At 40.2% G+C, this 13993-nt stretch overlaps 1 protein-coding gene across 2 annotated transcripts; it reads left to right on the forward strand.

Moving 5' to 3' along the window:
- Nucleotides 1-4877: 4877 nt before the first annotated feature.
- On the forward strand, nt 4878-7795 carry LOC112139949 (piggyBac transposable element-derived protein 3). Of its 2 annotated transcripts, XM_024262821.2 has the most exons (3): nt 4878-5532; nt 5920-6621; nt 6706-7795. In XM_024262821.2, the coding sequence occupies exons 1-3, from the start codon at nt 5267-5269 to the stop codon at nt 7535-7537; spliced, it is 1800 nt and encodes a 599-aa protein (XP_024118589.2). In that variant the 5' UTR covers nt 4878-5266; the 3' UTR covers nt 7538-7795. The 2 variants fall into 2 exon arrangements, with proteins under 2 accessions (XP_024118589.2, XP_036072685.1); XM_036216792.1 differs by having other exon boundaries at nt 4878-6621.
- Nucleotides 7796-13993: the final 6198 nt, after the last annotated feature.

Here is a 13993-nt window from a genome sequence, read left to right on the forward strand (position 1 = left end):
ATCTATTGGGCACTAAAAAGTGTAATTAGTTTTCAATGAACTCCATAGTGTTAAAAATAGGACTCTGTTACCGAAACTCCGAAAAAAAACAACACTTTGGCATTTGCTGTGGAGGTACATAACATATCACTTAATAAATCACAAGTAGATCCCTTGAAAGGGAGTGGAAGGAAGCGAACTTATATAATCCCACCCCGACTCGACCATACCATTTTCTCTACATGAATTATCAATATCCGGTTCAGGACTTAATATCAAATATTAATAAAATCAGGCTATTAAGGATCATTAATATCATTAATGTAATCAAGTTTCAAAGCATCCATGACAAATCATTTGTATTAATCAGCAAAGAAAATTAATACCATAGTGATTGTAAACTTTTCAGTAATCATTACTGCATATTACATAAACAATAATCTAATATTCTCATTGAAAAAAGACACTTTGTGCATGAATTATGATAATACAAAAAATAATTAAATCATCTTCATTTGCTAATGCAGTAAAGATTAAGATATTCTCATAAAAAGAAGACAATTAGTCCAGATTGTATTAATCAAATAATTATTAATAAAAAATATAAAAATAATAAGTATAAATTATCTTCATTAGAAAAAATCAAAATATTCTAATAAAAAAAATACAATTTGTGCAGATTGTTTTCATAAAAATGATTATCATTAAAAAAAATAAGTTAAAAAGAAAACGATCAAAAATTACAAAATAAAATAAAATAAAAAATGTATTTTTTATTAAAAATCAGAATCAGTGCTACATCACTGCTTAGGAACAAGTTTAAGGCCACGTAACGGTTCTCATCAAAATCTCAAATCTCAAAATCATTTTGTTTAGAGTAAAATAGAGAAATAAATCCGACCCGATGGATTGAAAGTATTCAAAAGTTATTGCTGGTGTGATTAAAAAAAAAGAAAAAAGGAAAATAATCAGTGAAAATTAAAAGCAGAAGGGGGAGCAAAGCAATGTGCGTCCGCACTCTACAAAGCAGGGAGCAGGAACTTACACCGGTTTTATACAGGGTATTTCCCAAATCGTGGAATATGTACGCATTTTACTGAGACTGGGCTGGACAAAACGCAGCACCTGAATTGCGTCCATGCCGAGTAGCTTTTGCTCTGAAGTCACTTGTCAATCAACATAAAAATACTGCGCAAAAAGGGCGGGTACAAGGTGTCTACTCAGACGATGCAGCTAGAAATAGTTGTGTTCAAGATGACTTGAGCCTTGCCTGATCGTCGACGAGACCAGGCAAGCAGGGAAAGGGGCCCAAGATAAAGGCGAACAACATGACTAAACCACAACAGGAAGTCTGAGTCATCCTTAACATTCCATTGAATTTTAATCTGCATCTCCTCCTTAGTATGAACTTTACTATTATGTTTTTATCATAATTTTTAACATATGTCTGTGGAAAACAGATGAAAGCCTCTGGGTTACTTTAATGTCCACTGTCCCACAGAAATAAATAAAATTAAAGTTAACTTTTAAATGCAACAATAACACAGATAACCACAGATGATTTGAAATCTTGTTCATTTTTACATCAGTGATTCAATACTTTCCAGAAAGAGTTATAAAACTCGCAGGTTTCCTTCATTTAGCGTCATTTCGATCAGCTCCCCATCGAAGTTTCCCAGAATGCATTGTTTTGTAGTCATCAAGGCGGCTTGCTACCAGAGCAGCACCCTCCTATTTCTCGCGATGTTTCCATTATTGACAAGTGATGTCAGAGTCAAAACTACGGCAATCCGGGCAGTCTGCGCAGCGTTGCGTCCGCCGGTATGATCTCAAACACGGTGTACTAACAGAGACACCTTAATCACAAAATGCAAAAAAAAAAAAAAAACAAGTTAGTGGTAAGGTTTCTGATTAAATTAGAACTTTTCTACCAAAACCAAGAGTATTTTTCGAACGACATGGTGGTGGGGGTTGTTATTTTCCCGGTTCTGGACTTCCATGATCCGGCTAATAATTTTTAGCCGCCATCTTGTCTGCCACCAGGGCCCTCACCCGCGATCCAGGCAAGGTGCCGGGTGGGCAAACATACCTAATGAGAGCGTGCATGTGCACAACTCAGAGAGGCTCTCTCCTCTTCCTTTTTCATGGAGGTAATCCCATGAATAAGGTTTTCACAACTAATGTTATTTTTGCTTCTAAAGTTAAAAAAAGAAGAACCTTTGTGTGAACGGATAAAACTCAGGGGAGGGAGGAAAAAAGGCTGAAATAAAGAACGTTCCCAGCCAACCGGAAGTTGATTCCAACAGTTCACGTTAATAATAATAATATTAATAATTCAACTCTGGCAAACGTTTTTTCTTTGAAAGAAACAATACCACGCTTGCTTACCGTCACCGTTGCCGACCACATTCTGGTCCACAGGCGAAGGGTCCTTCCTCCGAGAAGTTCCCGCTCCTGACTTTTTCCTCTTTCTCCCAACAGTACCTGGATTTATACCGGTAGTTTGCGCATTCCCACTGGGATTGGACATCTTACCTGACCATGTGTTCATGCCTTGAAACCGAATGCAAACAATGACGGTAAAGAACTTGCTAAGTGACTCGTGAGTGAAGGGAAGGCACGTAAAGTTGTCTCCAGCTGCAACTAATCAAAATGGCCCTAGAGTAGTGATTGACAAGTTGACAACCAACCAATATGATGGAATTGCCGCATGGCACCGCCCCCATCCCCCGAGTACATTTTTGATTGGCTTGTGTGATTCTCATCAGGCCGATATATAATTTCTTACAATTCAAATTTTTTCTGGCAGGAGCTAGTCTCCGGGGTTTTTTGAGTGCACAGAAAACAGAATAAGGAAATAAGTTGACCTTCTGAATCCTTCTAATATCTTAGCAAAACAATGTCTGGTTTAGCCACTGAGGTAAGACAGCTTATTGAAGGTGAATCGAAATCTAAAAGAAGACACAAAGTCCTTATCAAATGGATGCAGCAGAAAAGACTTCTAAGACGAACAATGAGATGCCAAAAATGCAAACACAAGAGGAAATTCAGGGAATCCATTTGTGTGGATAACTATGCATGGCAAGTTTTTATTTTTATTTATTTATTTTTCTTTTATTTTTTTCTGGCTGTTTATCTTTACATTTGGGTTCTAAAAGGGCTAATTATTGGTCATTGCTCATTTTTTGACAAATTAAAATTAACTTGGAAAAATCCTGAAAATAATGGTAAAAAAATCGTATGTTCATACAGGTTGAAATGAGGTAATACAGTTGAATTTCATGATTGGTCAAACTATATGTCCCGCGTCATTTCAGAAGTCTGCTGTCATGATTTGCAGCTTCAGTAATAACGGGTCACCGAGACAAAAAATACTGTTGTGTTACACTTTCATTTCTAGAAATTTGCTATTTTAAATTACTCAACTTCGCATTAATCTACTTGACCACAACAAGTCAAAAGGCAGCACGTATATCTGTTACTTAAAAAAATACAGAAAAATCTTAACACGACTGAAATGTATTGAGATCCATTTTATGGGCACAAAATATTTTAGAAGGGGTTCATTGCCAAATTCACATTAATTTTGGGGTCCTTGACATGAACATAGATTCAGGATCATCGCTTTGGCCACTACCCTGACCTGTGTCATTCTTATCCTTATTTGTACATTTTCAGGGTTTGCAAGCACCACAGTCACAAAGGGAGAAAAGTGAAGAGATCCATTAGACACAAATCTTTATTCAGCAAATCAAAGGTCTCCCTCTTCAACTGGATGCGCTTTCTGTACAGGCACACTATTGCACTAGTATATTATTTTAGTCTGTCAATGATGAAAAATGTTTATTTTTTACTAGGGATCGACCCATATCGTTTCGGGTTTTTTTGCATGCCAATACAGGGTTTTTCCTGGCTTAAAATAAGGTGGTGGTGGTGTCTCATCGCGGTCTAATGTAGACACGAGGGGCCCAAGCCAGGGTCTCATTGCGGCTGTCCCAAGCCCGGATAAAATACGGAGGGTTGTGTCAGGAAAGGTATATAACGTAAAATCTTTGCCAAATCAAATATACGAACCAGACCTAAGATATCCATACTTGCACACTATTTACTTTCTAAAGATGGAAGTTATTATGTCATGTGGTATTTCTAGTCGTGACGATAACAAGTAATTGCAGTTATTTCACTTTTGTGATTTATTTTGCTAAAACTTGTAATCTATGGCTTACATTCTTAACATTTTAATCATGGGAATATGTTTGATAAAATACTGTCACTTGGGAGATCCTGTGTTGGTCAGCATAAAACCTGTTGGAGCAACTTGAGGGTCTAACTGTGCTCAGTGCTAACAGGCTCTCTTAATGTATAGTCTCTGGCAATTATGTTAGTTTTATTATTTCCACATGTATTGACATAGTTCTGCAGAAAATACCCCAAAACATGTTCCCCACAATTATTGCGGTTTGTGTTTTCACAGCAGCGGGGAAGTTACATCCCGAGGAGCAGTACAGGTATCCAACCAAATAGAATAATAGAACTGGTATAATAATCATTTGCTCTGTCCATTAGGTTTGCACAAGGGTTGCGCCTACATCAAGTGGACATGATAAATGACGGCATTTCTGGGAGCTCAGCAACCGTGTCCAAGATGACCCAAAAGCTGCGAGATTTGTGCACAACTTCCATGGACAGATATCAGCAAGCAAGTGGCCAGTACATTGGGGGGCGGCAGGAGTTTGTCACAGTTGATGAGAGCCATTTCAGACACAAAAAAAGGCAAGCACTGATCACTATTATCTAATTATGCAAATTACCATTGAAATAAATATTTTTTTGGCTTGAAGAAGAATAATTCCTCATATTTCATGTTTTCAACAGTATGGACGAGGACGAATGGCTGGTGGATAGAAAAGGAAGAAGTGGGTGTTCGGGATGATATCCTGCTGAGACCCAGCCATTCATTTTTGTCCTCTGTGGGGTACATTAGTTTTTGGTCTATATCTCTGAAACCATAGATGGTATTGTGTTAAATCTTATTGGCCCTGACAGAGGACATCCAGGGCTTTCCAATGATATTACATGTTTGGGGGTGGGATCTTGACAAAACACTTTTTTCATTCTTCAAAATGGTAGCCATTGCAGCAAGCACATTTTATGGGTAGAAGAAAGGTAAGTTTATATTACTGAAATTATGAGTTTTGTGAGTTAAATATTCTGATTGATTCCAGTAAATAACTATCTTAGGAATAGTTTAGGTGAGTTTTCTGAGCAGTGTATTTATTTTTTCCACATGAAAAATGTCTTGTTTGTGTATATACTCCATAGAGGACATCCGGCCTTGCTAACTTTTTTTCCACCTTTTTATCACAATGTGACAGGAGCCAGCTCACTGACTGAGGCAGAGAAAATTCTTTACAAAATCATTGATGGAGATTCAGACATAGACTTGTCAGATAGACAGGTAGAGAGTGCAGAGGAGTCGTCGTCGACTGAGGAAGAGGACGACAAAGTAACGGAGGCGAGGACTCGTTGTCCGCTATGGGCCAGAACTAACACGTTGTCAGGATAGGCCTGGAGCTCCCCTCCTCCTGCCACCAGAGGGAGCTCTCCCCTCACTTCACCCCAGCACTCACCTGGAGCTTCCCTCACCTGTTTTCATTTATCCCATCAGTCCCTCATTATTTAACCTGCCCTCGTTCCACTCCTCACTGTGTTTCCTCACTTCTTGATCAGCACCCAGAACCACCCTGTACCCAAGTCTTGTCTCAATAAATGTTGCACGTGGATCCGAACGCCTCAGCTGCTTGTGTAACACACGTAGGCTTCTGAGATATTTTGTTTTAGATGGATTGATGTTTTCAATAGGAAATATTTTAAGGTAAGCAAACAGCTGAAATACTTTAATTACAGAAATTAACTGTATTTCTTTGTCCATCTCCTAAGATTCATGCCTGTGTTGGAAGACACCAGAGATGCCATAGGCAGTACTGCTTCAAATCGTGTGGACTGGCCGCCATCAAAATATCTCGATCAGTACATCAACAACAAAGTTTTTGAGGAAATGTCTTTTCATACAAATCAGAGATATCTTCAGCTGAGAAGCTCCACTCTAAACACAACACCTGGGGAGGTTAAAACCTTCTTTGGAGTATCAGTGTACATGGCATGTCTTGGCTATCCACAATTCAAAATGTACTGGGCCACAAAAACAAGAGTGCCAATAGTTGCTGAGTCCATAACAAGGGATCGTTTTTTCAAGATCAGATGTTCTCTCAAAGTCACCAATGATCTTGAAATAACAGAAGAAGAGAAGAAGCAAAACCTGCTTTGGAGAGTCAGCCCGCTTCTGAAGAAGGTGCAACAAGGATGCCTAAACCTCCCCAGGCCAGCAAAAGTTTGCGTTGATGAACAAATGGTTCCCTTCACCGGTCGATGTCCAGTCCGTCAATTTGTTCCTGGGAAGCCAAATCCAACTGGATTAAAGGTGTTTGTTCTTGCAACTCCAACTGGAATTGTGTTGGATTTTGAAGTCTACCAAGGAAAGAACACCTTCATTGGCAGAGACACAGGACTTGGAATAGGAGCAAATGCAGTGCTTCACTTGACTGAGTCCATTCCCAGGGGAACTTACATGTACTTTGACAGGTAAGAGGATGATGATGACCCTGGTGGTGTTCACATGAACAGGAAACTTTATGGAACTTGTTTTATCCATGTCTGTCCTTCTAGGTACTTCACCTCAATCAAACTGTTGGATAAATTGCTGGAAAAGGGCTTGCCTGCAACTGGAACTCTGATGAAAAATAGAGTCCCAAAGGAATGCAAAATTCCATCTGATAAAGATCTACTGAAAAAAGGGAGAGGATCCTCCGTAATGGTGATAAGGAAGCCTGCTGAGCTGGCTGTGACAAAATGGACTGACAATAAACCCGTACTCATGGCATCCACAGTGCATGGAATAGAACTACAGGATACCTGCACCAGATGGTCACAGAAAGACAAAAGGCATCTTCAAGTGCAAAGACCTGCAGTGGTGGCAGAGTATAGAATCAACATGGGAGGTGTTGATATGTGTGACAGAATGCTCAGCTTTTACAGAATGTCCAATCACACTAAGAAGTGGACTGTTCGCACAATCCTACACTTCTTTGATCTGGCCATCACCAACTCCTGGTTACAGTACAAGGAAGACAGCCAGGCTTTGGCACGACCCATGAAGAAAACTCTTCAATACCATGAGTTCAAACTGCTCTTGGGTGAGGAACTGATTGCCCAGGCGCAGTCCGGCCAAAGTGATCCAATTGAGGCAGATGTGTCCAGTGATGAGTTCTGCGCTCCATCAGACAAAAGAAGGAGGCCCCAGCCAGACAAGAGAGTGAGAAAGTATGGAGCCATCCATTTGCCACAGATGATGAATGACCTCAATGCCTCCAGGTGCAGAGCAGAAGGATGCACTGGAAAAACATTCATCAAGTGCATCAAGTGCAATATGTATCTTTGCATCTCAAAAAAGAAGAACTGCTTCATGGAGTACCACAAACCAGAAACGACCCATAACTAACACACCAAGTGGACATTTCGGCCATTTTGCCTACCATGTGACATTATCTTGGTCAAGTGTCATTTCTTTCAGGAGGAAAAGAGTTTACACTAAAATTTAAGTTCAGACGGGTTCAAGTTTAAATGTACAGTCCTAAATGTCAGAGTGTAAATGTAAATGTAAAAATAAATAAATAAATAAATGTGTTCATATGTTAATATTTTCCATAAACGTCCGGATGTCCTCTCCAAAGGATATGCTATAAAAAAAAAAAAAAAACATGTTTTGAATTTTTTTGTTGGAATTTTGTTATTTACACCCCAAAGACTGATGTGATGTAAAAAAAAAAAAGAAATTCCAAAACTTTTTTTTTTCTGGGACTCAGGAGGCTATGTTGACCGGAGGGGGAGAAGACATGCAAAACCTATTCTGCGGTTAGTTGAGAGAAGGAGAAGGAGAGACCTGGTACCACTTATAGCTCATCATGTTAAAGTGGGGTCTACAATAATCAGTGATGAATGACAGGCTTATAGCAATTCTCTACCTCAGCTAGGTTACACCCATTTCACTGTAAATCACAGTGTGTCATATGTTGATCCCCAAACAGGCGCACATACTCAACACATAGAGAGGGCCTGGATAACAGTCAAGGAAATCGTACAGAAGAGTTACTCATAGACCATCTCAGAGTTGTTGAATGGCATGAGTGGCTTGGCCGTCAGCATTGTAAAGGGCCGTTAGGACGGATTATACATGACATTGGGGTGATGTATAGACATTAAAACTTCTGTTTAACCACTGTTTTGCACAAAAAACGGGGAAAAAGCAATCTTTTTTCTTTTGAAATAGTGGTATAGGTGACTCTCTGTGTTGACACAAGACGATTGAGATACTTGCTGTCATATTTGAACGTTTTTCTGAAGAGCTATTGAGCCCGGAAGTGAATCTGTGAATATCTTTATAACTTTATCGAACTCGATAAACGTGGATTACGAAAACTCTTCATAACTGCTCAGAGTTTCATATCAGAGCGAGGCTCGTTTACTCCGATTCTGGAATGACATTCATCGAGTTATCGGTAGATGAAAGAATGTAGCCTGAACACTGTAGCTAAAGCTCTGGTGGTGAAGGATTTAAACAAACTGTTTTCTTTCACTTCACCCGGCCGCCAGCATAGGGAGCGTGCGCACAGACCCAAACTGAACGGTCACACGCCGGCACGGCAGGTGTGGAAGCTCCTTCAGATGTCCATTCTAATAAAATAGTAATAATTCTTATTGGAGGTTGTTACAGCTGCACACATGTACAGGAAGGAGGCTTTTGGAGTCACGGAGAATATGGGTGGGTGTGTGTGTGTGTGTGGTTTTTTTTTTGGTCCTCACAGTAGACTAGGTGCACAGCCCAGTCTCAGTAAAATGCGTACGTATGCCACGATTTGGGAAATACCGTGTATATTCATTCATTCATTCATCTTCCTGGCTGCTTCTTCCCTTTTGGGGTCGCGGGGGTATGCCGTATATAATATACGCCAAAAACGGGTTGTGTTTTCCACAATTGACATGTCCCCTGGTGAAGGCGTGAGCATCACAGACAGCCCCACTAACGAACAATTTGTTTTTCTAACCCTGACCATAACCGTAGTCCTAACCTTAACCGGGAACGACGTCATTTAGAAAAGAGCCCGAGGATTTCTGACCACGTGATCAAAACGAAACCTAAAAAGCCGGCGCAACCCATTCTCTACCATTGCGTATCATATGCACGCAAAAACCATGTTTGGCGTATATTATACATGGTATTTCAGAGTTCAAAGTTGTGCAATATGTACGCATTTTACTGAGAGTGTGTTGAGGTGCACCAGTGTGACAAATTTTTTTCTTAGGTGCACCAATGAAAAATCTCACAAATGTGACCAAATTGGTCGGACTCTAGAGCCCTGATATTCTACAATCTATTTCTAGAGCTTAAACTTTCAAAGATAGTTGAGAGCAAATCAAATTTAAACATTAGACAATTTGACTGGTGGCTGTGTTGTCTTGTGTTTTCTGAATGTTTACTGGGGCCTGAGAAGACCGCTGACCTCTCGTCAGGCAGCGGCAGAACTTATGTCAGTGAAACAGGAGGAAGATTAAACTCAGAGGGCAGATGTAACCCAGACTTTTAGAGGATGAAACACAGAATGAGACAAATGAGAGCAGGTATGGATGCTTGCCTAGGAAAGTATGAGAAGCTTAGAGCATCTTATTGGAAAAAGTTTGAAATGTGAAAATGTGCAAGATCCAAGATTTCAAACTATAATGAGGGATTTTCCTGGAAGTACAAAAAATATTCAATATTTGAAGAAATTTGGGCCGAAAGTCTAAAGACAAAGCCCCCAGCTTCTCGTCGTTCTTCTTCTGCTGGAGAAAACAATTTTTTAGGAGAGCAGAAACATGGAAGCTTCTGAGTCTAAAGCGGACATAGACAAAGAAACTACGGCCCGCGGGCCAGATCCGGCCCCACTTTTGGTCCGGCCACTGACCAATATCAGAGAGGCATGATTTCTTTTTTTTCCATCTGGCCACACAGCTCAAGACCAATATAGAACTTTTTTTTTTTTTTTTTAAATTTCTCCCTTCTGCAGTTTGTGCTCCTATCTGAACCCCCAAAAATCTCTGTTAAATAGAACAGAATATTGCGTTTTCTTTCTGTATCTCAGTTCACCTCTTGCGCTCTCGCTGATTCCTTCAGTGATTATGCTGCTGCGTTTTTTTCCAAACACCGCAGTCTGTTTTGTGTCCTAAATGGCTGGAGACCTTGTCAATCATCTCCTCTGCTGCGTCATGTGTGCAGCTCTGCTGATCTTCGTAAATCTTTGATCGCAATCAGATCTTTCTTTTATTCTATTAAACTGGACTTATTTTTCTATGAAGGTTTGAACTTTGAGAGTTTAAACAAGAGAGAAAAAAGTAAAAATCTTCCCGTGTTCGTCAGGAAAAGTGGAGAAATAGTATAGCGAAAAGTTTTATTGCCTCAAAACATCTTTAATTCTACTTCACGGATTTTACCAATCGCAGGTTATTTTTAGAGCATAAATGTGGGAAAAGAGTAATAATGAAAAAACATGATAAATCAATAATGCGTACTATGGCGATTTTTGTATGTCAAAACTCCTTGCAGAAATAAGACATCTCCATACAAACATTCCTCGCGGACATTTCAGGACTATGAGCACTTTCTGCTCCTGTGCGCACATGTTTGATCCCTCTTCTGTTTAATAAAGTTTTGACTTTAATAAACTTTGACTCCTGAGTCTCTCCCAAATGAAGTGGGCGGATGGGGGAGGAGTAAGGCCGGATCTAGGCATGGGCAGGGTGGGGCAATGCCCCCCCAAATTCCAGGACTGCCCCCCAAACGTGATGCCATGCAAACAAGAAAAACAGAGCGCTCTGCTCTCTCTGACTCCCATTCCAAGTAGCTGCTAGTGCTGATTGGTAGATCCAAGGCAGGGCGTGGCCTCTCGCTTCACTCGGGTCCTCCTCTCTAACTGTCGCTCAACCGCACACAGGCTCAGCGGCAGAGACACGCGGTTCTCAGCAGCAGAGCTGGGCAGAACTATTTCGAGGTTTTTATCTGCTATGTGTTGCTGAAATGACTCAATCACCCGCAATTTTAACCCTTTCTCTTCCTCATCTATTGCTCTCTTTGTTGTAGTTTGGAGGAAAAAGCGAGAAACGAGTTGACAAAGCTGTTTGTAGCAGCTAAGCCGGGGGTCGGCAACCTGCGGCTCTTCAAGCACTCCCTTGCACTCCCTTGCGGCTCATTGGCGCTTTTTCAAAAATGTTTGAAAATAATAAAATATGTTGGAAGGAAATATATTGTGGAGATTTGGGTGGGAGCATATGGAAGCCCAAACTGTTCTTAATTAAATAAATAAATACATCATTATTTAATCAAGCAACACTGCAATAAAAGTCTTTTCAATAAATAATTGGCCATTTTATTATGAAATACATTTCATTAAAATTTAAATGGACCATTTTATTATGAAATACGTGTCATTTTTACTTTAAAACATAATTTTATGTTAAAAACATTTCATAATAAAAAATATATATCATAATATTTTTTTTTTCATGTTGGATATTATTATAATCATGTGGGGTTTTTTTGTAGAAACTTATTTCAAAATTACTGTTTTCCAAAGTGTCCTTTTTATTTCACAATGCTGTTTTTCAGAACGACGTATTTATTTCATGATGAGCTTTTTCCGAATAATAACTCTGTCTGTCAATCACTGAAAGTGGGCGGGATCTAAACGTTCATTGGCTGATCCTCTGACATCGACTTGTATGCCTAGACTCCTGCTCTACTGTGTGTCGCCCCGTACCCAGACAGTAACGCAGACAATTTTGGTGACATCCGTGTGGCTTTGCTGAGCTTAGCGGATCAAATAGAAACAGGCGATCTGTCAGCAGACGCTATTTTGAGACGTTTGGACGACATTTTTGAAATGATCGGTTTGGTACACGCAGCAGAAGAGCACGCTAACATCCACGACTCTATTTACGACGCTGAAATTGGTTTCCGATTCACAGCTTCCGATTCGCGAGAGCGTTCCACTGTATTTTTCGAACTCAGACCACCTAAAAACAGGTCCTGTTCGAAAACTACTGCACCTAGACAGTTCAAACCAGGATTAAAGAACGCTCTCGCGAATCGGAAGCTGTAATTCGGAAGCCAACTTCAGCGTCGTCTCTCAGTCTTTCTCTCATCCTCTTTCCGCTCCGAACCCCAGCGCATTTAGGGCATACCCGGCCGCGTGCTCGCTTATGTCCAGACCCCCCCCACACACACCGCCGATTGCCAGATTGAGCTCAGCGCACTCCCACCCCGCCGCGTGCGTTCCCGCACACATGGCGGTGTGGAGCCAACTTCAGCGTCGTAAATAGAGTCGTGGATGTTAGCGTGCTCTTCTGCCGCGTGTACCAAACCGATCATTTCAAAAATGTCGTCCAAACGTCTCAAAATAGCGTCTGCTGACAGATCGCCTGTTTCTATTTGATCCGCTAAGCTCAGCAAAGCTACACGGATGTCACCGAAATATGTCATCTTGGTGATTGTCTGCGTTACTGTCTGGGTACGGGGCGACACACAGTAGAGCAGGAGTCTAGGCATACAAGTCGATGTCAGAGGATCAGCCAATGAATGTTTAGATCCCACCCACTTTCAGTGATTGACAGACAGAGTTATTATTCGGAAAAAGCTCATCATGAAATAAATACGTCGTTCTGAAAAACAGCATTGTGAAATAAAAAGGACACTTTGGAAAACAGTAATTTTGAAATAAGTTTCTACAAAAAAACCCCCACATGATTATAATAATATCCAACATGAAAAAAAAATTATTATGATATATATTTTTTATTATGAAATGTTTTTAACATAAAAATTATGTTTTAAAGTAAAAATGACACGTATTTCATAATAAAATGGTCCATTTAAATTTTAATGAAATATATTTCATAATAAAATGGTCAATTATTTATTGAAATGACTTTTATTGGAGTGTTGCTTGATTAAATAATGTTGTATTTATTTATTTAATTAAGAACAGTTTGGGCTTCCATAGGAGCAGAGCCAAGCAGATGATTGGTAGGTTTGAATCCAGAGATCACTTGCGTCCCATATATTATACAACCTCAAGTGATTGGAGGAGAAAGCGTACACGCAGGCCATGTAATCAGATGGTGTCAACATTGTGACCACCATTCATTTCACAGCACAGAACCACGGAAGAGCCGACACTGTGAGGAGGGTCACTCATACACACACCACTCTCACTCATGGTGCCGGTAAAACACTCAAGTCCCGTAATGCAACAGAAGAACAGACACTAACTCCACCCACTAACAAGGAACTATTTCTATGGGGTTCCATTTGTGCCAAAAATATGTTTTTGCGTTTTTGCGTCCACTGCTTTGTCGTTGGTCCTTTGTCTATGTCTTTTAAACACGTTTATTGATTATTTGTTCATGTATGTGTTCTACTAAGCAACATTTTCAGTGTGTTTGTGCTTTTTTGATGATAATTTGCATCTGTTTTGTGACGTTTGGAGCTTGCTTTAGTCTGAAAACTCTACATTGTCTTTGCTTCTGTAGTTTGCTCCTGTCGTCACCTCCTGTCGTCAGATAAGTCCTTAGCAACAGTTGCTAACGTCGTTTGCTCCTGCCGTTACCCATGTCGTTACCTCATGTCGTCAGACAAGTCCTTGGCTAGTGTCGTTGGATCCTGTCGCCAGACTACTCCCTATACAGCCGCCAAATATTTAAAAAAAAAAAATCTTAGGGGTTTAATGTTGGGTTGCTAAAACTTGTATCCTTGTTTGCTCTCACACAAAGAAGAAAATCTGTTTTACTACAGCCGACACCAGCGTTAGCCATGAGGACCGCGCCTGATAGTGCTGCGCATGCGCACATCCAGAGACGGGGTGGAGGG

This window comes from Oryzias melastigma, linkage group LG18 (genome assembly GCF_002922805.2).
Source record: "Oryzias melastigma strain HK-1 linkage group LG18, ASM292280v2, whole genome shotgun sequence".
NCBI lineage: Eukaryota > Metazoa > Chordata > Actinopteri > Beloniformes > Adrianichthyidae > Oryzias > Oryzias melastigma.

Bases quoted from the DNA above. Each gene is read 5' to 3' on its own strand.
- LOC112139949 (XM_024262821.2), top strand. From the start codon at position 5,267: ATGAAAAATGTCTTGTTTGTGTATATACTCCATAGAGGACATCCGGCC. The intron at 5,533-5,919 runs GTTGTCAGGATA...CCATCTCCTAAG, and splicing joins CTATGGGCCAGAACTAACAC to ATTCATGCCTGTGTTGGAAG. The intron at 6,622-6,705 runs GTAAGAGGATGA...CTGTCCTTCTAG, and splicing joins ACTTACATGTACTTTGACAG to GTACTTCACCTCAATCAAAC.